This window comes from Lissotriton helveticus, chromosome 11 (genome assembly GCF_964261635.1).
Source record: "Lissotriton helveticus chromosome 11, aLisHel1.1, whole genome shotgun sequence".
In the NCBI taxonomy this organism is placed as follows: domain Eukaryota; kingdom Metazoa; phylum Chordata; class Amphibia; order Caudata; family Salamandridae; genus Lissotriton; species Lissotriton helveticus.
This window is the reverse complement of record NC_136072.1, coordinates 1,156,100,450-1,156,122,692: the sequence shown is the minus strand read 5'-3', so window position 1 is coordinate 1,156,122,692 and position 22,243 is coordinate 1,156,100,450. Positions and strand designations below refer to the sequence as shown.

Below are 22,243 nucleotides of genomic sequence, written 5' to 3'. Positions count from 1 at the left end.
ACCCTCACTCACCCTCAACCCCTCACTCACCCTCAACCCCTCACTCTCACTCACCCTCACTCACCCTCAACCCCTCACTCACCCTCACCCTCACTCACCCTCAACCCCACCCTCACTCACCCTCACTCACCCTCAACCCCTCACACTCACTCACCCTCAACCCCCACTCACCCTCACAACACATATTGTGTTACAATAGGTGTCACATTTGCGAAAGATAAAACTATTGGCATTGTAAATAACAAAGCTATTAATTTCGCTATTTTCAAAACAAGCACATAAATAAAAAATGTGTCCTTTACAATACCAATAGCTCAAACTTTCCTAATGCGAGACCTATTGCATTGCTGTGCTTCTCTCCCCTGCTGCACTCTCCTGCTCTCTAGAGATGTGGCCTAACGACCAGAGCTGCCATCTAAGTCACGTAAATACAAAACATGTTGCATTCCAAATGCTATAGGTGTCACATTCGCGAAAGTTATAACTATTGGCATTGTATCAGAATTTCAAGAACAAACCTATCACACCAACAGAAAATATTACGCAAGCTTATATAGTTATCTCCAAGTTCAACATAAAGGCACAATGTGACAAAAATAAAATTCATTTAATTTCAAAGTCTTTCCCTCAGTCCAGCCAACACGTGTTTCGTCGTCTGGGCGGATACCCACGACTTCCTCAGGGCTGGGAAAAAATACAACATGAAAATATATTGGAGTTGCGAGATGCACTGTCTCGTATGTCAACAGTTTACAATTAAGTCATGCTATTTAAACGCAAAACAATACTGTCTACTTTCAAATTTCTTTAGGTAACATCATATGCTGTCCATACATGCATATGGAGGGGTACAGGAGGTGGGATTGGACATGCCGCTCCCATAGGTAGATAAATTTATCATTTCAAAGTCTAGTACCGCAGCGGACTACCTCACAGTTTGTGATGGTGATTATCAAATAACTCGTGCAAGTATGATTATACTGATATCATATGTGCTCACCCCAGTATTCCTCAAACCAATGGGTGAATATTGACGTGCCATGTCGTGCCGGATTTGTGCGACCTTAATGCCAAACGTCCCAATCAAAGGGTTCTGCTCTATTTATTAGAAGCTGAGTAAGTCTATACTCAGGCTTACCTGATAACGAATAATAAGCGACCTTTATGCCTAAAATGAATCAAATTGGACCAGGAGTTAAATCTCTAGATACTTTCTCCTTTCAAAGCCTCTCGTTGTACATATATCATCACGGTAAAAAACATACCTTCTAGCTGGTTGTAATTCCGGCCCAGCCTAACGCGGCGTGGGCAAACTTCTTTGTGGGGTTATATTCGTTTTCTCATGATATTGCTAAAATTGAAATAAATCAGTATTTACCTAATCTGGTCTCCATAAACCTATTTTTCCAAGAATTACATCTATATATTGCCAAGAGCTTACCTTCAAATCGGTAGCTCTGAATAATCACTGTGGGCCGGTGATCCTTAGTGGTGATCCCGGGATGTATATATATTTTTTAATGATATCCTTCCTCCAAATTATTGCGGAGAGAAGATGAATTCCCACTGTTTAAAAAAAGGGGAGATCGATATTAGCTATACATCGTTATCGAATTCCCATGTATCTAAAATCACAACTATGGCCATTCTGTATGTGGCGCTTACCTTCAGATATTAAGGAGTCCAAAGGCGGCTTACTCGCTTACTCTCGCCGAGCGTTCCGCTATATTTTCAAGCCGGCGTCTGTGACCCGGAAGCCCGGCATATAAACACCGGTTTCCTAATCCGGGTCGGCATAGAGGTCTGGTGATCAGTGGACAATTCTCGTCCGCCATCTTAGAGAGGTGTGAATACATTGCCGACGCAATGTATTTCTCTGTGAAAATTAAATAAGTGCTCATAACCATATCTTTGAACGCGTGTCCCGCATAGACTCATATTCTGGTCTACGCATAAGATATTAGTGCGCGTAATTCTATCTTTTAACGGGTGTTATGCATAGACATGAATTTCGGTCTGTGCATGTATTAATAACATTATGTGAAACTATCGTGACGCAAAAGAACTGTGAGGTTATATGCTTATTATTATGATTATAAAACATGCTTATTGCTCATATATTCACAATAACAGCCTGTGTTCATATTGTCTTAAAAATATGCAAACAACATTATTCATTACGTCCGTGGACCTCACTACATTAGTGATTTATGATCCATACAATATTATACATAGATTGAAAATATAGGTCCATAAGCACAACCTGATCTAATTAAGGGTTACAGTTAGATGTTATGATACATATATACTTTCAACATTAAATGATATGATGATGCCTAGAAATGTTTGATGAGCCAGTCACTATTCTTCATACAATGTGCATCATCAGACATCTTTTATATATACATGTTCGTCATAATGTTCTGCTTAATCCCCCAAATAGTAATGTAATTCCTGGTCTGAATTCATCCCATGCTCCACCGCCCGCATAGTTAATATCCATGAGGCTTCTCTGCGTCTCAACGCCGATTCTCTGTTGCCCCCTCTTGGATCATTTTTCACCTGATCTATTGCACAAAAACTGATTGTTTTGTGTTTACCCTGTTTTGGACATTGGTTCACATGTGTGGCCGTGTTGTATCGCGTGTCTTGGTGCTTGATGGCTCTTATGTGTTCAAACATCCTTTCTTTTAACATTCTCTTCGTGCTACCTATATAGAAGCTGCCACAAACACATCTGATCATATAGACTACAAAACAGCTATTGCAGTTAAGGAGTTGTTTGATCCTAAACTCCCTTCCCATGTAGTTACGAAATGTCTTGGTCTTATTCATTGCCATTGGACATATTTTGCAAGTGCCACATTTGTGAAAACCAATGCTTTTTTGTGTTAACCAATCAGGCAGTGTCTTAGATTTCATTGGGTATGTTGGACTTATCCATGATTTGATACTTCTACCCTTTCTGTATGTAATGAGGGGATTTTTTGTGATGTATTTGCACAGAGCTTTGTCACTGTTCAATATCCACCAATGTCTAAGCATGCTGTTCCTCAGAACAATTGCTGCATCATCATAATTGGTGATTAGTCTGATTTTATCATCACCCTTGTTAGTTTTCTGTTTCTCACGGAGTGTCACCTCCCTTGGAGTTCTGTCAATTCTCTGTTCTGTCACTGTAATCATGTCTCTCTTATATCCTCTGGATATAAATCTATTTTTCATACTGTGTTTGCATTTCAAGAAATCCTGCTCTTTGCTACAATTTCTTCTCGCTCGGGTAAGTTCCCCAAATGGAATGGATTGAAGTTGGTGTCTCGGATGTGAACTCCCAGCGTGTAAAATAGAATTACATGCTGTCGGTTTCCTGAAGAGTCTGCTCTGTATTTTATTGTCCTCGATGAACAATACTAGGTCTAGGAATTCTATTCTCGTGGTACTGATGGAGTGAGTCAAATGTATACCCATTTGGTTTGAGTTAAGATGATCACAAAATTCGAGAAGACTATTCATGTCCCCGGCCCATATTAGTAGGCAGTCGTCAATATATCGTCCCCAGTAGATGATATATTGATTCCACTTTGCGCCATGTGCGCCCCAGATCCACTCCTCCTCGAACCTACCCATAAATAGGTTCGCGTACGAAGGAGAGAACCTGGAGCCCATGGCTACTCCCTGTTTTTGACGGTACCAAGTAGTTTCAAAAAGGAATACATTGTTCTGTAGTATTAATTTCATCATATCCATAAGCATTTCCGTGTGTGCCCATTGTGATGCTGGTCTTCTCTCCAAGAATTTTCTAGCTGCCCTAAGACCCAAGTCAGTTCTTATGTTGGTGTATAAGGAGGTAACATCAAGACTTGCCATAATCATGCCTTCCTCCCATGAAACATCAGACAAGATACTTAGGATGTTCTTAGTGTCCCTGATGTAGGCTGGTAAGTTCCGTACTAGTGGTTGCAGAAAATTGTCAACATATTGAGAGAGTCTTTCAGTGGGGCCCCCTATGCTGGAAATGATAGGCCTCCCTGGTGGGTATTGTGCGTTCTTATGTATTTTGGGTAGGGTATAAATGCAGGGGAATCTAGGTTTGTCTATTTTTAGATATGTCAGTTCCTCCCTGCTGATCAGACCCTCATGCCACCATTTCTCCAGGTGGGTGTTGATGTCATTCTTAAGTTGTTCCATAGGATTCCCGGTCAGTTTCTCATAATATGTTGCATCTCTTAGTTGTGTTAAGATCTCAATATTATAGTTTGTCGTGTTCATTACCACTATGTTCCCCCCTTTGTCAGCCTCCCTGATAGTAACATTTGGTAATTTGGACAATTCCACAAGTGCTTTACGTTCATCTCTATTTAAATTCTCAGGTAGCCTATTAGATTTCTTATTGTGTTTCAAGTGGGTGTATAGATCTTCAGTGACCAATTTATGAAACATATCCACACTATTGCCACTAGGTAGTGTGGGAGTCCATCTAGACTTCTTGTGTAGGCCACTAGAAATAGTGTAATCTGGTTCTATATCATGATCCAATAACAGTTCATCTATGGACATATGGTCCCTGTCATCATCTACTATAGACAGCAATATCTCACCATCTCTAATTTCTTGTATTGTAGGAATTACATGAGTCGTATACGGGGCTTGTGTTTCTATGCTTTTATTCACAGGTTGCATGCAATCAAAATGTTTCTTCAATTTTAATTTACGAGTGAATTTGAAAAGGTCCACCATGGATTTATGGATGTCCCCCTGTTCCTTTGGGCAGAAACTCATGCCACGTTCAAGTACAGAGATCATGTCAGGTGATAATGTTTTGTCACTGAGATTCAGATTTAATTTCCAACTCTAATAATCTCATGAATATATTAATTGAGAATGCCTCTCGCAAAGTTAAAAAACTGCAAGGGGAAATTGCGACATTAGAATTGGAAATTAAAGAACTTAACCTCCCCGAAGCCACAGAAAAGAACTATGAAATTCTCAAAAATATACTAGAGAAACACCAGTTAGATATAAAACAACGCAAAGCGCGTAAGATAAAAAGGGATGATACAGACTACAAACAGGGTAGGGTATTTACCTACGCTAGGAAATATGATCATTTAGTAGAGAAAGGCACAAAGGGGGCTACGGCACAAGTTCTAAACATAACTCCAGCGAGCTCCGTATCTACCTCATTAGAGACCCTTCCAAGTGAGAATGAGGGAATATCATCTGATGATGCAGCACAATGTAGTGCTTTTTTAAGGGAGGTGAAACGAAAGAAACTGGGAGACAGGGATCAAACAAGACAAGCGGCAAATATACCAAAAAGACAAGGAGGGGAAAAAGAGGAGGATCCAAATGCAGGAAGACAGGGAATGAGATTGAGGTCTTGGAGGAAATAGGGGAGGACATAGATGAATGTAATGGTGTGCAAGTGGTGAATCTCAGTGACAAAACATTATCACCTGACATGATCTCTGTACTTGAACGTGGCATGAGTTTCTGCCCAAAGGAACAGGGGGACATCCATAAATCCATGGTGGACCTTTTCAAATTCACTCGTAAATTAAAATTGAAGAAACATTTTGATTGCATGCAACCTGTGAATAAAAGCATAGAAACACAAGCCCCGTATACGACTCATGTAATTCCTACAATACAAGAAATTAGAGATGGTGAGATATTGCTGTCTATAGTAGATGATGACAGGGACCATATGTCCATAGATGAACTGTTATTGGATCATGATATAGAACCAGATTACACTATTTCTAGTGGCCTACACAAGAAGTCTAGATGGACTCCCACACTACCTAGTGGCAATAGTGTGGATATGTTTCATAAATTGGTCACTGAAGATCTATACACCCACTTGAAACACAATAAGAAATCTAATAGGCTACCTGAGAATTTAAATAGAGATGAACGTAAAGCACTTGTGGAATTGTCCAAATTACCAAATGTTACTATCAGGGAGGCTGACAAAGGGGGGAACATAGTGGTAATGAACACGACAAACTATAATATTGAGATCTTAACACAACTAAGAGATGCAACATATTATGAGAAACTGACCGGGAATCCTATGGAACAACTTAAGAATGACATCAACACCCACCTGGAGAAATGGTGGCATGAGGGTCTGATCAGCAGGGAGGAACTGACATATCTAAAAATAGACAAACCTAGATTCCCCTGCATTTATACCCTACCCAAAATACATAAGAACGCACAATACCCACCAGGGAGGCCTATCATTTCCAGCATAGGGGGCCCCACTGAAAGACTCTCTCAATATGTTGACAATTTTCTGCAACCACTAGTACGGAACTTACCAGCCTACATCAGGGACACTAAGAACATCCTAAGTATCTTGTCTGATGTTTCATGGGAGGAAGGCATGATTATGGCAAGTCTTGATGTTACCTCCTTATACACCAACATAAGAACTGACTTGGGTCTTAGGGCAGCTAGAAAATTCTTGGAGAGAAGACCAGCATCACAATGGGCACACACGGAAATGCTTATGGATATGATGAAATTAATACTACAGAACAATGTATTCCTTTTTGAAACTACTTGGTACCGTCAAAAACAGGGAGTAGCCATGGGCTCCAGGTTCTCTCCTTCGTACGCGAACCTATTTATGGGTAGGTTCGAGGAGGAGTGGATCTGGGGCGCACATGGCGCAAAGTGGAATCAATATATCATCTACTGGGGACGATATATTGACGACTGCCTACTAATATGGGCCGGGGACATGAATAGTCTTCTCGAATTTTGTGATCATCTTAACTCAAACCAAATGGGTATACATTTGACTCACTCCATCAGTACCACGAGAATAGAATTCCTAGACCTAGTATTGTTCATCGAGGACAATAAAATACAGAGCAGACTCTTCAGGAAACCGACAGCATGTAATTCTATTTTACACGCTGGGAGTTCACATCCGAGACACCAACTTCAATCCATTCCATTTGGGGAACTTACCCGAGCGAGAAGAAATTGTAGCAAAGAGCAGGATTTCTTGAAATGCAAACACAGTATGAAAAATAGATTTATATCCAGAGGATATAAGAGAGACATGATTACAGTGGCAGAACAGAGAATTGACAGAACTCCAAGGGAGGTGACACTCCGTGAGAAACAGAAAACTAACAAGGGTGATGATAAAATCAGACTAATCACCAATTATGATGATGCAGCAATTGTTCTGAGGAACAGCATGCTTAGACATTGGTGGATATTGAACAGTGACAAAGCTCTGTGCAAATACATCACAAAAAATCCCCTCATTACATACAGAAAGGGTAGAAGTATCAAATCATGGATAAGTCCAACATACCCAATGAAATCTAAGACACTGCCTGATTGGTTAACACAAAAAAGCATTGGTTTTCACAAATGTGGCACTTGCAAAATATGTCCAATGGCAATGAATAAGACCAAGACATTTCGTAACTACATGGGAAGGGAGTTTAGGATCAAACAACTCCTTAACTGCAATAGCTGTTTTGTAGTCTATATGATCAGATGTGTTTGTGGCAGCTTCTATATAGGTAGCACGAAGAGAATGTTAAAAGAAAGGATGTTTGAACACATAAGAGCCATCAAGCACCAAGACACGCGATACAACACGGCCACACATGTGAACCAATGTCCAAAACAGGGTAAACACAAAACAATCAGTTTTTGTGCAATAGATCAGGTGAAAAATGATCCAAGAGGGGGCAACAGAGAATTGGCGTTGAGACGCAGAGAAGCCTCATGGATATTAACTATGCGGGCGGTGGAGCATGGGATGAATTCAGACCAGGAATTACATTACTATTTGGGGGATTAAGCAGAACATTATGACGAACATGTATATATAAAAGATGTCTGATGATGCACATTGTATGAAGAATAGTGACTGGCTCATCAAACATTTCTAGGCATCATCATATCATTTAATGTTGAAAGTATATATGTATCATAACATCTAACTGTAATCCTTAATTAGATCAGGTTGTGCTTATGGACCTATATTTTCAATCTATGTATAATATTGTATGGATCATAAATCACTAATGTAGTGAGGTCCACGGACGTAATGAATAATGTTGTTTGCATATTTTTAAGACAATATGAACACAGGCTGTTATTGTGAATATATGAGCAATAAGCATGTTTTATAATCATAATAATAAGCATATAACCTCACAGTTCTTTTGCGTCACGATAGTTTCACATAATGTTATTAATACATGCACAGACCGAAATTCATGTCTATGCATAACACCCGTTAAAAGATAGAATTACGCGCACTAATATCTTATGCGTAGACCAGAATATGAGTCTATGCGGGACACGCGTTCAAAGATATGGTTATGAGCACTTATTTAATTTTCACAGAGAAATACATTGCGTCGGCAATGTATTCACACCTCTCTAAGATGGCGGACGAGAATTGTCCACTGATCACCAGACCTCTATGCCGACCTGGATTAGGAAACCGGTGTTTATATGCCGGGCTTCCGGGTCACAGACGCCGGCTTGAAAATATAGCGGAACGCTCGGCGAGAGTAAGCGAGTAAGCCGCCTTTGGACTCCTTAATATCTGGAGGTAAGCGCCACATACAGAATGGCCATAGTTGTGATTTTAGATACATGGGAATTCGATAACGATGTATAGCTAATATCGATCTCCCCTTTTTTTAAACAGTGGGAATTCATCTTCTCTCCGCAATAATTTGGAGGAAGGATATCATTAAAAAATATATATACATCCCGGGATCACCACTAAGGATCACCGGCCCACAGTGATTATTCAGAGCTACCGATTTGAAGGTAAGCTCTTGGCAATATATAGATGTAATTCTTGGAAAAATAGGTTTATGGAGACCAGATTAGGTAAATACTGATTTATTTCAATTTTAGCAATATCATGAGAAAACGAATATAACCCCACAAAGAAGTTTGCCCACGCCGCGTTAGGCTGGGCCGGATTTACAACCAGCTAGAAGGTATGTTTTTTACCGTGATGATATATGTACAATGAGAGGCTTTGAAAGGAGAAAGTATCTAGAGATTTAACTCCTGGTCCAATTTGATTCATTTTAGGCATAAAGGTCGCTTATTATTCGTTATCAGGTAAGCCTGAGTATAGACTTACTCAGCTTCTAATAAATAGAGCAGAACCCTTTGATTGGGACGTTTGGCATTAAGGTCGCACAAATCCGGCACGACATGGCACGTCAATATTCACCCATTGGTTTGAGGAATACTGGGGTGAGCACATATGATATCAGTATAATCATACTTGCACGAGTTATTTGATAATCACCATCACAAACTGTGAGGTAGTCCGCTGCGGTACTAGACTTTGAAATGATAAATTTATCTACCTATGGGAGCGGCATGTCCAATCCCACCTCCTGTACCCCTCCATATGCATGTATGGACAGCATATGATGTTACCTAAAGAAATTTGAAAGTAGACAGTATTGTTTTGCGTTTAAATAGCATGACTTAATTGTAAACTGTTGACATACGAGACAGTGCATCTCGCAACTCCAATATATTTTCATGTTGTATTTTTTCCCAGCCCTGAGGAAGTCGTGGGTATCCGCCCAGACGACGAAACACGTGTTGGCTGGACTGAGGGAAAGACTTTGAAATTAAATGAATTTTATTTTTGTCACATTGTGCCTTTATGTTGAACTTGGAGATAACTATATAAGCTTGCGTAATATTTTCTGTTGGTGTGATAGGTTTGTTCTTGAAATTCTGATCGTTTGAGTATTGGTGGGGTAGGATGACAACCCATGCCTAAGCACCCAACAACCTATATATGGACTAATTGGAATATATGCCTGTATTTTGTAAAGCGCCAATTCCACCAAAAAAAGTCATCCGTTCACAAATCTTACTCTATTGGCATTGTAAATGACAAAGCCATCAAATTAGCAATTTTAAAAACCAACAAATAAATAAAATATGTCATTTACAAGACCAATAACTCCAACTTTTCTAATGCGAGACCTATTGCATTTCCAATGCTTGTTTTTTCTAATACCCAACACAAGTTAAATCCTTGTACATGACCTGTACACATATTTAAAACTATAGGGTTAAGAAAGCATACCCGAGGCTCATTTGTTTGTAAGTCTGAAGTGATGGAAACAACGTTTTTAACAGGATCAGAACAAATCAAGACACTTTCCTTGGTGATGCGCAAATGCTCCTGAGCCCTTTCACAGCAGCACGAGTAACCTTCCGCTGGTGGAGATGCGCCGCTCAGAGGGTTAATGCCGCAGAGCTGGGGGGGGGGGGGGGGGGAGGGGGGGTAGATCTCATTACACTGTTAAATCTCGGCTCCCGCCAGCTTGGAATAAATCGCTTTTTTACGAGCGCTCGTAAAACCGAGACGCTTGATGGCGCTGGATGTGAGCGGAGCAACTCGGGAGCCTGGTCCCGGGCCCATCGGCTTCTGCGGGGCACTGCGGCAGGGGCACCCCTGCACAATGGGCACCCCTGCGCCACGGGCACCCCTGCGCCCCCTTGCGCCACGAGCAACCCCTGTGCCATGGGCAACCCCTGCGCCACGGGCAACCCCTGCCCCCTGCGGTATGGGTACTCCTGCAGCAGGGGCACCCCTGCGCCATGGCAACTCCCATGCCACGGGCACCCCCAAGGCACGGGCACCCCTACAGCATGGGCACCCCTGCGCCATGGGCACCCCTGCGCCGCTAGCATCCTCTGAGCCATTCGCATCCCCTGTGCAATAGGCACTCCCCCGCACCACAGGCCCCCCCCTGTGCCACGGGCAACCCCTGCGGCACGGGCAACCCTGCACAATGGGCACCCCTGCACAATGGGCACCCCTGCGCACCCTTTCGCCATGAGCACCCCTGTGGCACGGGCACCCCCGCACAATGGGCACTCCCCTGCGCCATGGGCGCCCGCCCGCGCCGACCCCTGCGTCACGAACAACCCCTGCGCCACGGGCAACCCCTGCCCCCTGCGGTATGGGCACCCCTGCACAATGGGCACCCCTGCGCCACGGGCACCCCTGCGCCACGGGCACCCCTGCGGCATGGGCACCCCTGCGGCACTGGCATCCCTGCACAATGGGCACCCCTGCGGCACGGGCACCCCTGCAGCGCGGCAACCGCTGAGGCACGGCAACCCCTGAGGCACGGGCACCCCTGCAGCGCGGCAACCCCTGAGGCACGGACACCCCTGCGGTATGGGCACTCCTGCAGCAGGGGCACCCCTGCGCCATGGCAACTCCCATGCCACGGGCACAGGCAAGGCACGGGCACCCCTGTGGCATGGGCACTCCCCTGCGCCATGGGCACTCCCCTGAGGCATGGGCACCCCTGAGGCATGGGCACCCCTGAGGCATGGGCACCCCTGAGGCATGGGCACCCCTGCACAATGGGCACCCCTGAGGCACGGGCACCCCCACACAATGGGCACACCTGCGCCATGAGCGCCACGTGCACCCCTGCGCCACGGGCAACCCTGCGCCCCCTTGCGCCACGGGCAACCCCTGTGCCACGGGCAACCCCTGCGCCCTGCGGTATGGGCACCCCTGCACACTGGGCACCTCTGCAGCATGGGCACCCCTGCGCCAAGGGCACCCCTGCGGCACAGGCACCCCCACACAATGGGCACACCTGCGCCATGAGCGCCACGGGCACCCGAGCGCCACGGGCACCCCTGCGCCACGGGCAACCCTGCGGTATGGGCAACCCTGCACAATGGGCACCCCTACAGCATGGGCACCCCTGCGCCGCTAGCATCCTCTGCGCCACTAGCATCCCCTGTGCAATAGGCACTCCCCCGCGCCACGGGCCCCCCCCTGTGCCACGGGCAACCCATGCGGCTCGGGCAACCCATGCGGCACGGGCAACCCTGCACAATGGGCACCCCTGCACAATGGGCACCCCTGCATCACGGGCACCCCTGCGCACCCTTTCGCCATGAGCACCCCTGCGGCACGGGCACCCCCGCACAATGGGCACTCCCCTGCGCCATGGGTTCCCGCCCGCACCAACCCCTGCGCCACGAACAACCCCTGCGCCACGGGCAACCCCTGCGGTATGGGCACCCCTGCACAATGGGCACCCCTGCACAATGGGCACCCCTGCGCACCCTTGCGCCATGAGCACCCCTGCGCCACGGCCACCCCTGCGCCACGGGCACCCCTGCACAATGGGCACCCCTGCACAACGGGCACCCCTGCACAACGGGCACCCCTGCGGCACGGGTGATTCTCGTATCGGCAAATGAGGGGTGGGCACCCTCGGTAGGCAATTAAAATGTAGAAGCGGGGTGGGCATCCGCTAAGGCACACAAACACGGGGTGAGCACCCGTTCTGTAAATAAATAAGGATAAAGAGCGCAAATGAGGGGTTGACTTCCTCTGATTGGGACGATAAAGCAGGGTGGGCTCCTGCTATGAAGGGGCCACGAGGAAAAGGAGCACAGCGCTCCAGGGCGCTAGGGGGGCGTAGAAAGCACCAAAGGCCCCAAAAAGGACCCAAGGAACACAGACCCCATAGGTGAGGAGGGCAGGAGGGTCCCACAAAGTCCTGGATCATCAATAGATGGAGCAAGCAGCTGCCAAGAAAAAGGAAAGTCCTCCAGCATCCAAGTCCATCAGCAATCCAGGGGCTGGGCAGGGCCCAGGGAGGCAATCCTTCCCCTGGGCCCCAGCAGCAGCACGCCCCTGGTAGATTCAAGTCAGGATACAAGAACATTTAACATGAGGTCACAGCCTCTTTTTATACACCAAATCCCTTTGTCTCTAGGGTGCAGGGTGGGGAAAAACCAGACGTAGCTGGTTCTGGAACACTTTGTTTTGCTCAGCCCCTCTCCCTATTCACAGGACAGGCTAGGATCATCAGTCGCACCACAGGGGGCGGAGCCAGCATTGTGAAGGGAAAGCCCAGCCCTATTCAGGTCCCAGGTGCAGCCCCTCCCTGCCATCAACATGCAGATTTCCCCATTCACCACCGGGGCAGACCCATCCTGACATCTGGAGCCAGGCACACCAGCCAGCTCCAACCAATCACAAGCCAGACAGTCAAATCACATTTACTGCACAGGCAGGCCAACTTCTAGAAGTGGCACCTCCACACTAGACACATGAACGCCGCACACATCATCGCGCAGCATTCAATCTCACGAGTTCACACGTACCAGACTCGAGCCTGCACTCCCCACCCATCAGGAACTACCATGGACACCCATATCCCCCCTGCATTCCTATGGGAGGGCAGGCCAATCTCACCCAGGCACTCAGAGAGCGCACGCACTTTACACTGCGCCACAGTGCTAAAGTGCGCAAAGACCAGGAATCACTATAATGATGTAACCTTAAAAGGCAAAAAGTTCAGGGGTGAACCTGCCAGAAGGGCGAAGTCCAACATCTACCAAAATGAGAGCCCGAAAACATCTGCACAAGCAACTTTGTAAATGTTCTACATTATTAGTCCAACAACTTAATGACATCATTGTACCACCTCAAATTATCACTTACAACCATAATTCGATTCTAAAACAGACTTCATTTTAAACTTTCTCAAGTACTAATGAGTGGGATTCAAGATTGACTTCGTAACGCGGCATGAAGGCAGCACCTTAACTTGTCAATTTCTAGACTTTTTGGTTTAGTTTTCAGTGCTAATGTATTAGTCAATTTAACGCCCTCTCAGCTTTCGTTTTTTCATGGAATATGTTTTCTTTTTCAATAAATATTCATTTTTAAAATATGAAGAAATGTAAGTGTCAGTGGTTTAATGGTCTTATGAACAGTATTTTCTGGAAATTTAACTTTCTGAACCCTATTTTTGATTTAAGTGAAATATGCAAACATGTTATTACATTTTACATATTTTTTAAAGGTATAAATGTATGTGAAGTAATGTTTGAGTATCATTTTTGTAAATAATAAAAGTTTTTTTGTAGTACATGAACATATAATACAGTTTGTCATGTGTACAGTAATACAATCATACTATTTTGTATTAAATAGGCATTATTTGTGAGATATCCATTAACTTTCTTTTTTTTCATTTTGTTAAAAGAAGTTAGAAATTTAGGTTTGTGAAGCCATGGAGGGTGTCAGGTGAGTGAAGTGTGTGGCTGTTGAATGTGTGCCTCATGTGCGGTAGGTGTACTAGGCATTTATGTGAAATATGATGGCTGTCTCTTAAGTATAGTCTGTATGGTGTACTCGAACACAATCTAAGTGAGTCATTTTCTAAATTGTTCTAATTTCAGTAATATTCACAAACCTTTGAGGCTCTTTAAAAAAATAAAGCTGTTTGCAAACTTCTGTGAATATATCTATATACTGCCATGAACATAACACCCTTACTTTCTGCCTTATATTTTATTTATGGAGTTTTATATAGTGTGAACAAGACCCTTTCTAGTGTCAGCACACTGTACAAGAATAATGAAAGGTCATTATGATTCAAACTATAGATATACACATGGTATTGGTCATGGAGGCATTAGTTACAGTAGGAAATAGTAGGAGGACAGGAACACAGTCACTCGTAAATAATAGTATGGACAACACGCAATCGGTGGAGGGCGTTTCTGCAGCAGTTAGTGTAAACATGGATAGGAAATGGAAGATCTGCGCAGATCCCAGGTGGTATGGACGAAGAAGTGATAAATAGAAAGTCAAACAGGCGAGTAACAGTGTCACGCTTGGGGTGAGGGAGGTAAATCCTCAATGTGAAAGGAATCTTTTAGAGCAGAGGTTTTACTTCTTTTCTGAAGATGGGTGTTGTAGGGTTGGACTTTGTCTCTGGAGGAAGGGAGTCCCAGATTTTAGGGGCAATTCCGGAAAAGGCTCGCTTGTAGGTTTTGTTGCCTAAGAAGTAGGGAGATTGTGTTTCGAGAAGATCTGTTAAAGCAGGATAGGGTCAGCGTCTGGGTCAGGTAAGAGAGAGTGTTGTGGTGAAGAGCTTTGTGGGTCACGCAGGCAATTTTGAGGCGGATCCTAGCCTCGTGGTGGAGCCAGTTCAGTGATTGGAGGTCAGGGGTGATATGATCCCTCTTATTCGAGCCAGTGAAGAGCCTTGCTGCTGCGTTGAAGGTAGCATTGATTTTCGTAAGGCCCACAAGGGTAGCACTACCATAGTCTAATGATATCACCAGTGCTTGAACCGCTTTTTTGAGATCTGCAGTGGGAAGGGAAGGTTTTAGTTTATGAATGTGTGTAGTTGATGATTAGCTGCTCTGGTGGAGGCACCGATATGATTTTTCATGGAGAGGGCATTGTCCAAGTTTATTCCTAGGGATTTAGCGGAGTCAATGATGTGTGGGGTGCAGTTCGAGGCAGTGAGATGCGGGAGCCAGTCTTTGATATTAGGAGCGATACTGGGTGATAACATCAATAAGAATTTGGTTTGGAGTGCGTTAAGTTTGAGGTGGTTACGAGCCAGCAAATGTTTAGTTTTTTTCAAAGTGTTATTGAGGATGCTGATGTCATCAGACGAGGCCATTTAATGTAAAGTTGAGCATCGTCAGCATACATGTGATAGGAGATATGGGAGAGTTTGAGGATTTCCGTCACGAGCTCCATATCCAAAACCTCTGAACAAATTTTCAACAAACCAAGAAAAGGCACCAAAAGACCTAACGATCACTGTGTCATAAAAACTATGAAAGCATTCAGTGAGTACAAAGAAACATTTCCTATGGGAAGTTCCATATCTATGAATACATGGCGCTGAAATTAAAGGATTCTCTTCCACGTTATCAACATGTTTCTCTCTTTTTCCCTCCCGGGGTCCCAATAAAAGACCACCTTTTCGATTGGTCCCTTACGCTGGCCAGGAGATGATAGACAACTGGGCGGTTCTGGCCTGACTCCAAACACAATGTAATGTTGAGTCCTGGCACCATGAGCCCCCACAACTTGGTGCCTATGTTTGAGACTCTTCCCCCCCTTGGCACTTCAGTAGCGGGCTCTACCGGGGCCTGTCAGGACCTCCATGTACCCTGGAAGGAATGTAGCTAAAGCCCCAGCCCACCACGCACCTCGTAGGCCCTTGGATTGCGGCGGAGCCCTACCTGCAGTGTGATTAGGTCCTGGCGGGTGAACGGCTCGTCCGTCAGCAGGTCTTTGAAGTTTTTGGGTTTGATGTTCAGCTGCTCAATGGCCTGAAGAGGAAGAGGGTAGGATTAGTGCATGAAAGGTACAGGGATATCTCGCACATGAGGGACAGCTGAAAACACATGCAGGCACTGGCGATCTCACGACTTCCCTCCTATCTTATTTCTTGACTGCAGCACAGTGTCGTGGTGGTCTCACTTTCTCTGCTCTTACTGCAACACATGGCATTCTTAGCCTCAATAACTTAGAACTGCAACTAATCTCAGTTTTCATGAGCTTCCGGATACACATCTCTTAATAATGCATTTCAGAGTGATTCCAGGAACCTATGTAGGATCCGGTTGGTGGTATTCTACAACATCATTACCAGTGATGACAATGAATATGCTACTTACCAGTATGTATCTGTTCTTGGCATGTAGGGCTGCTGACATTCATATCTATAGCATAGATCGCCGCCTAGTGTTGGGTCCGGATGATTGCACATTGTTGTCCTGGAAGAGTCTTTGAAGTATCACGAGATAGGTGGCTCCTCCCCTGGACTACAGTGCGCATGGGCATCGACTCCATCCTTAGATTGTTTTTAGCCATTGTGGCAAAGATGGAGTGCAATAGTGTAAACGATAACCATGTCTAAGAGTAAGTGTAAGAAGAAGAAGTCTGCAACCGCTACGGGCGCCGGGGAGGAGGGCGGGCGATATGAATGTCAGCAGCCCTACATGCCAAGAACAGATGCATACTGGTAAGTAGCATATTCAGTTCGAGGCATGTGGGCTGCTGAATTCATATCTATAGCATAGAATACATAGCAGTCCCTCCACTAACGGCGGCTGCCCGTGCCAGTTGCAGAAGTTTGAAAAAGTGTTCTAAGAACAGCCTGTCCTACAGCTGCTTGCTGTTTGGAATGCACGTCTACACAGTAATGTTTAGTGAACGTATGTGGTGTAGACCATGTGGCTGCTCTACAAATGTCCTCCAAAGGAATATTGCCTAGGAACGCCATGGAGGCCCCCAACTTGCGAGTGGAGTGGGCCCTGGGGGGGACCGTTAAAGTGCGCTTAGCTTTGTGATAGCAAATCTGAATGCACTCAACGATCCATCTGGCTATTCCTGCTTTAGAAATGGGGTTGCCTTTGTGCTGGGCTGAGAAGGCAACAAAGAGCTGTTGTGTCTTTCTGAAATCCATTGTTCTGTCAATGTAGTACATTAACGCTCTTTTGACATCAAGAGTGTGGAGCATTCTTTCGGCTACTGTTTCAGGGTTTGGAAAGAATGCGGGCAGTTCGATGGTTTGATTGACATGAAACTGCGACACCACCTTCGGAAGAAACTTAGGGTTAGTGCGCAGCACAACCCTGTTGGAATGAATTTGAATAAATGGCTCTTGTACCGGGAGTGCTTGCAGCTCACTAACTCGCCGTAGAGAAGTAATGGCAATGAGAAAAGCCACTTTCCACGTTAAGAATTGAATCTCACAGGAATGGAGAGGCTCAAAAGGTGGGCCCATCAACCTGGTGAGGACCACGTTGAGGTTCCACACCGGAGCTGGCGGGGTCCTGGGAGGGATGATGCGCTTCAGCCCTTCCAGGAAGGCTTTAATGGCCGGCACTCTGAAAACAGAGAGATGCTGCCTGTTTTGGAGATAAGCCGCTATGGCGGATAAGTGTATCCTAATGGAAGCATATGCTAGATTGCATTTGTAAAGATGTACCAAATAGCAGATGATATCAGGAATGGATGCATCTAGCGGGTTGATATTGTGGTCAGTACAGTAAATGACAAACCGCTTCCATTTCGCTGCATAGCAAGCTCGGGTAGTGGGCTTTCTTGCCTCCCGGATGATGTCCATGCATTCAGGAGGCAGATTAAGGTAGCCAAACTCTAAGACCTCAGGAGCCAGATCGCCAGATTGAGCTGTTGCGGATCTGGATGCTGAATGTCGCCATAGTTCTGCGTCAAGAGCTTGGGTGTGAGGCGCAGCCTTCGATGCGGCACCACGGAGAGTTCTAGAAACGTGGTGTACCATGGTTGGCGTGCCCACGTTGGAGCAACCAGGATGAGCGTCATCGAGTGTTGCTTGAGCTTTCTTGCCACCAGCGGGATGAGAGGTGCTGGTGGAAAAGCGTACGCAAATCTGCCTGACCAGTTCATCCATATCGCATTGCCCTGCGACTGTGGGTAAGGGAACCTGGCGGCAAAGCTTTGGTATTTTGCGTTTTCCCTTGTGGCGAACAGGTCTATCTCTGGATGACCCCACTGCTGGAAGTACGGGCGGAGTACTGATGGATGTAACTCCCACTCGTGCATCTGGTGGCTGTACCTGCTGAGCAGATCCGCCATCTGATTGTCCTTGCCCGGGAGGTGTTCAGCCATGAGGAAGATGTTCCTCTGAATGGCCCACTTCCACATGCTCTGAGCCAGATGAGACAACTGTGGAGAGTGTGTACCTCCCTGCTTTTGGATGTAGTACATGGGTGTCATGTTGTCCGTCCGGATCAACACGACTTTGTTGCACAAATGTACTTTGAATGATTTGAGCGCCATGAAGATTGCCATCAGTTCTAGGTAGTTGATGTGCATCTTCTTTTGCTGCGTCGTCCATAGTCCCTGCACCGTGTAGTGGAGCACATGAGCTCCCCACCCCTGGAGAGATGCGTCCGTCGTCAGGATAATCTGTGGCACAGGCTCTTGAAACGGTTGGCCCTTGCAAAGGCTGTGTGGATTCCACCAATGCAGAGAGCTGTATGCCCGACCGGTCACCAACACTAGGTCTTTCAATTGGCCTTGAGCCTGATTCCACTGACGTGCCAAGCACTCTTGAAGCGGACGCATATGCAGTCTCGCGTGCGGGACTATGATGATGCAGGAGGCCATCATGCCTATCAACTGCATGAACACTCTCGCAGGAAGTGAGTGTTGTGGTCTGAACTTCAGGATTAGCGACTGGATGTTGGCTATCCTCACTGGGTTTGGCTGAGCCGTAGCCGCCAAAGTGTCTATCGTCGCGCCCAAATACTGCCGCACATGGGCTGGCTGGAGGTGCGATTTTGGATAGTTTAGTGAAAACCCCAGACTGTGAAGAAGGTGAATGGTGTGGGACATGTCGGCCGCGCACTGCTGGGCCGACTTTGCTTGAACAAGCCAGTCGTCCAGGTAAGGGTAGACATGGACGTTCTGTCTCCTGAGGTGCGCCGCCACTGTCGCCAGACATTTCGTGAACACTCTGGGGGCTGTGGTCACCCCGAAAGGAAGGACCTTGAATTGGTAATGCCTGTTTTGGATGGTGAACCTGAGGTATTTTCTGTGGGAGGGGTGGAGTGGGATGTGAAAGTAAGCATCCTTGAGGTATAAGGTTGCGAGGAAGTCTCCCTGGTTTAGCAATGGAAGAACCTGTTGCAGTGTTAGCATGTGGAAGTGTTCTGAGAAAATGTACTGGTTCAGGGGCCGTAGGTCTAGAATCGGTCTGAGTGACCCGTCCTTTTTCGGGATTAAGAAGTACAGGGAATATACTCCCGTGCCTTCTTCTTCCACTGGCACGGGCTCTATTGCGCCTTTTTGCAGCATGGCAAGAACCTCCTGCTGCAATAAGTGCAAATGCTCTTATGACATAGGACGGTGTTTTGGGGGCATGTTGGGTGGAGTGGCTGTTAGCTCTAAACAATAGCCGAACTGGATAAGTTGCCTGACCCACCTGTCCGTGGTGATGGAATTCCACACTGACAGGAACTGCTGGAGTCTCCCCCCCGACAGGTGTTGGATGGTCGGGGGGCAGTGACAGGGAGTCACTGTTTGTTGGTGGCAGAGGAACGGGAACTGTTGTTGCCTCTGCCTCTGCCCTTGGAGCGGTTTCCCCGGTATCCTCCTCTACTCTGCTTGGGGTAGGATGACTGCGCCCCACCTTTGTTGAACTGCGTCTGCTGTGACATCTGGCCTCTGGTAACACCTCGATTGCCTGAGCGACGAAAAGTGTTTCCTCGAAACTGCTGGGACTGGAGAGCCCCCATGGACTTGGCAGTCTCAGTATCTTTTTTAATCTTTTCCAGGGTGGTATCTACCTCTGGACCAAATAACCTGTCTAGGTTCACCGGCTGGTTGAGGATGGTAGTCTGTATCTCAGGCTTGAACCCGGAAATTCGGAGCCAAGCCTGACGCCTCAACATCACGCTAGTGTTGATCGCCCTTGCCGCTGTATCAGCAACGTCAAGAGCACACTTTATAGCAGCGTTGGAAATGAGCTTGCCCTCTTGGACAAGCATCTCAGCTCCCTCCTTGAACTGTTCTGGCAGGTGTTGCAACAGGGTCTCTAGGGTGTCATAGTGTGCCCTGTCGTATCTGGCCAATAGTGCCTGCGTGTTTGAGATGCCCCAGATGTTGGCTGCCTGAGCTGCTACTCTTTTTCCTGATGCCTCCAGCACTTTTGACTCTTTGTCTGGGGGAGGAGCTTCACCCGTGGTTTGCGAGTTTGCCCGTTTGCGAGCATTAGAGACCACCAAAGAGTCCAACGGCAACTGGCCCCTTATGTATGTTGGATCGCCAGGCGCCGGTCTGTATTTCTTCTCAATCCGAGGGTTAACAACCCTTGACCTTGTGGGCTCCTTAAAAATGTCCGCAGCATGCCTGAGGACCCCCTTTAGCATGGGAAGAGTTTTCACCGTTTTTTCAGCATTGGAGAAAGTGTCAAAAAGGAAGTCAGCCTCCACAGGGTCAGCATGCACATCAACATCATGGTTCTTAGCTGCCCTCTCAATCAAAGCATGAAATGCTGTTGAATCCTCAGTGGGAGACGTCTTGACGTTGAACACCTGAGGGTCAAGGTTTGCCTGCTGATCCCCTTGATCACCTGCCTCCACCCATGAGTCCTGTTGCTCATCAGGCTCCGTGTTGGTTGGAAAATTGTACTCCTCATCCTGCTCCTTCCCATCTTCTCCCTCAGAATAGGTGGGTGAGGGTGTTGCACCCCTTACAGTCTGTAGAACTCTGGGCTCAACTAAGACAGGTGTGTCCTCTGCAGTTTTTTTGCGCTTTAGAGGAATCTTAAATGACTCCAAGGGCTGTGACGCCGTAATCTTCCTCTTCAAAAGCGTCAGCTTCCCGGTGTCGGCATCGATATACTGCTCCGACTGCTCTGACAAAGAGTGTGGTCGACGCTTCAAACCCCCAGCCGGGGGAGTCGACTTCGACATCACCGGGTCCGTGGGCACCGACCGTGGAGCAAAGGCCTTCGGCGCCACCTTAGGTGGTAATGTGAAGAGGATCGGCGTCGAAGCCTGTGGCGTTTGGACAGCTTTCTTCGCTGTGGAAGGTGTCTTCGGTTCCGACGCAGAAGCCCTGTCCTTAAGGCGTTTGAGGGAGTCCGAGACCTGCTTCGTAAAGGAAGCAGATGGTTTCGTCGACCCGACCGATGGTCTCGGTCCCCCTCCAGGGGAAGACCCGGGCGTCGACGCCTTCTGTGTCTCCGATCGAGGCGCAGGAGCATCTTTCGGTGGTGCGCTGCGATCTTTGACCACGGCCGCCGACGTTGACGCCGACGACTTCGGATCGGCAACCTTGACCTTTGGCGTCGGGGTCCCAGACTTTGGCTCCGTGCCCTTGGTAGCCTTAGTGTCGACAGGCCTCTTGGCTTTCGGCTCGACTGTCTTGTCCTGAGCGGCCTCGACTGCCTTCCTGGGCTTTGGGTCGACTGCTTTGCTCGACACCGAGTCGCCGGCCTTTCGTGAGCTGGGCTCCTTGACCACTTTCGGCGCCGTTGAGGGGCCGACATCTTTCTTAGGCTTCGAGGCCTCCGAAGACGACGGCGTCGATTGGGGAGCAGACGTCTTCGGTTTCGATGGCGTTTCGGCCATCTTTGTCTTCGTCGACACCGATGGTTTCAGTTTCGGTTTCGATTTTGACAATGGCGGCTCCGCTGAAGTGTCCGTGGCCGGGCCGGAAGGCGGGGCCGTGGATATTGGTGTAGGGTCTAGGGTAAGGCCATGTGGCGATCCTTCGACCTGAGCCTTAGTAAAAGTACGAACGGGGTATAGCTCTTCCTCCGAGCTATCTTCCATGGCCCCGTAGGCCTCTTCGTCGGCCCCTACCTCGTCGACGACTTCCTCCACATCTTGGCCTTCGGCGTCCGCTTCG

The 22,243-nt window shown here is 46.9% G+C and overlaps 1 protein-coding gene across 1 annotated transcript in view; it reads right to left on the bottom strand.

Moving 5' to 3' along the window:
- Positions 1-22,243, bottom strand: part of PPIL2 (peptidylprolyl isomerase like 2) — a 361,075-nt gene that overhangs the window by 253,348 nt on the left and 85,484 nt on the right. Inside the window, exon 8 of the mRNA XM_078667958.1 lies at positions 16,078-16,167. Within this exon, the coding sequence (XP_078524084.1) occupies positions 16,078-16,167 (90 nt within the window). The remainder of the gene's footprint in view (positions 1-16,077; positions 16,168-22,243) is intronic.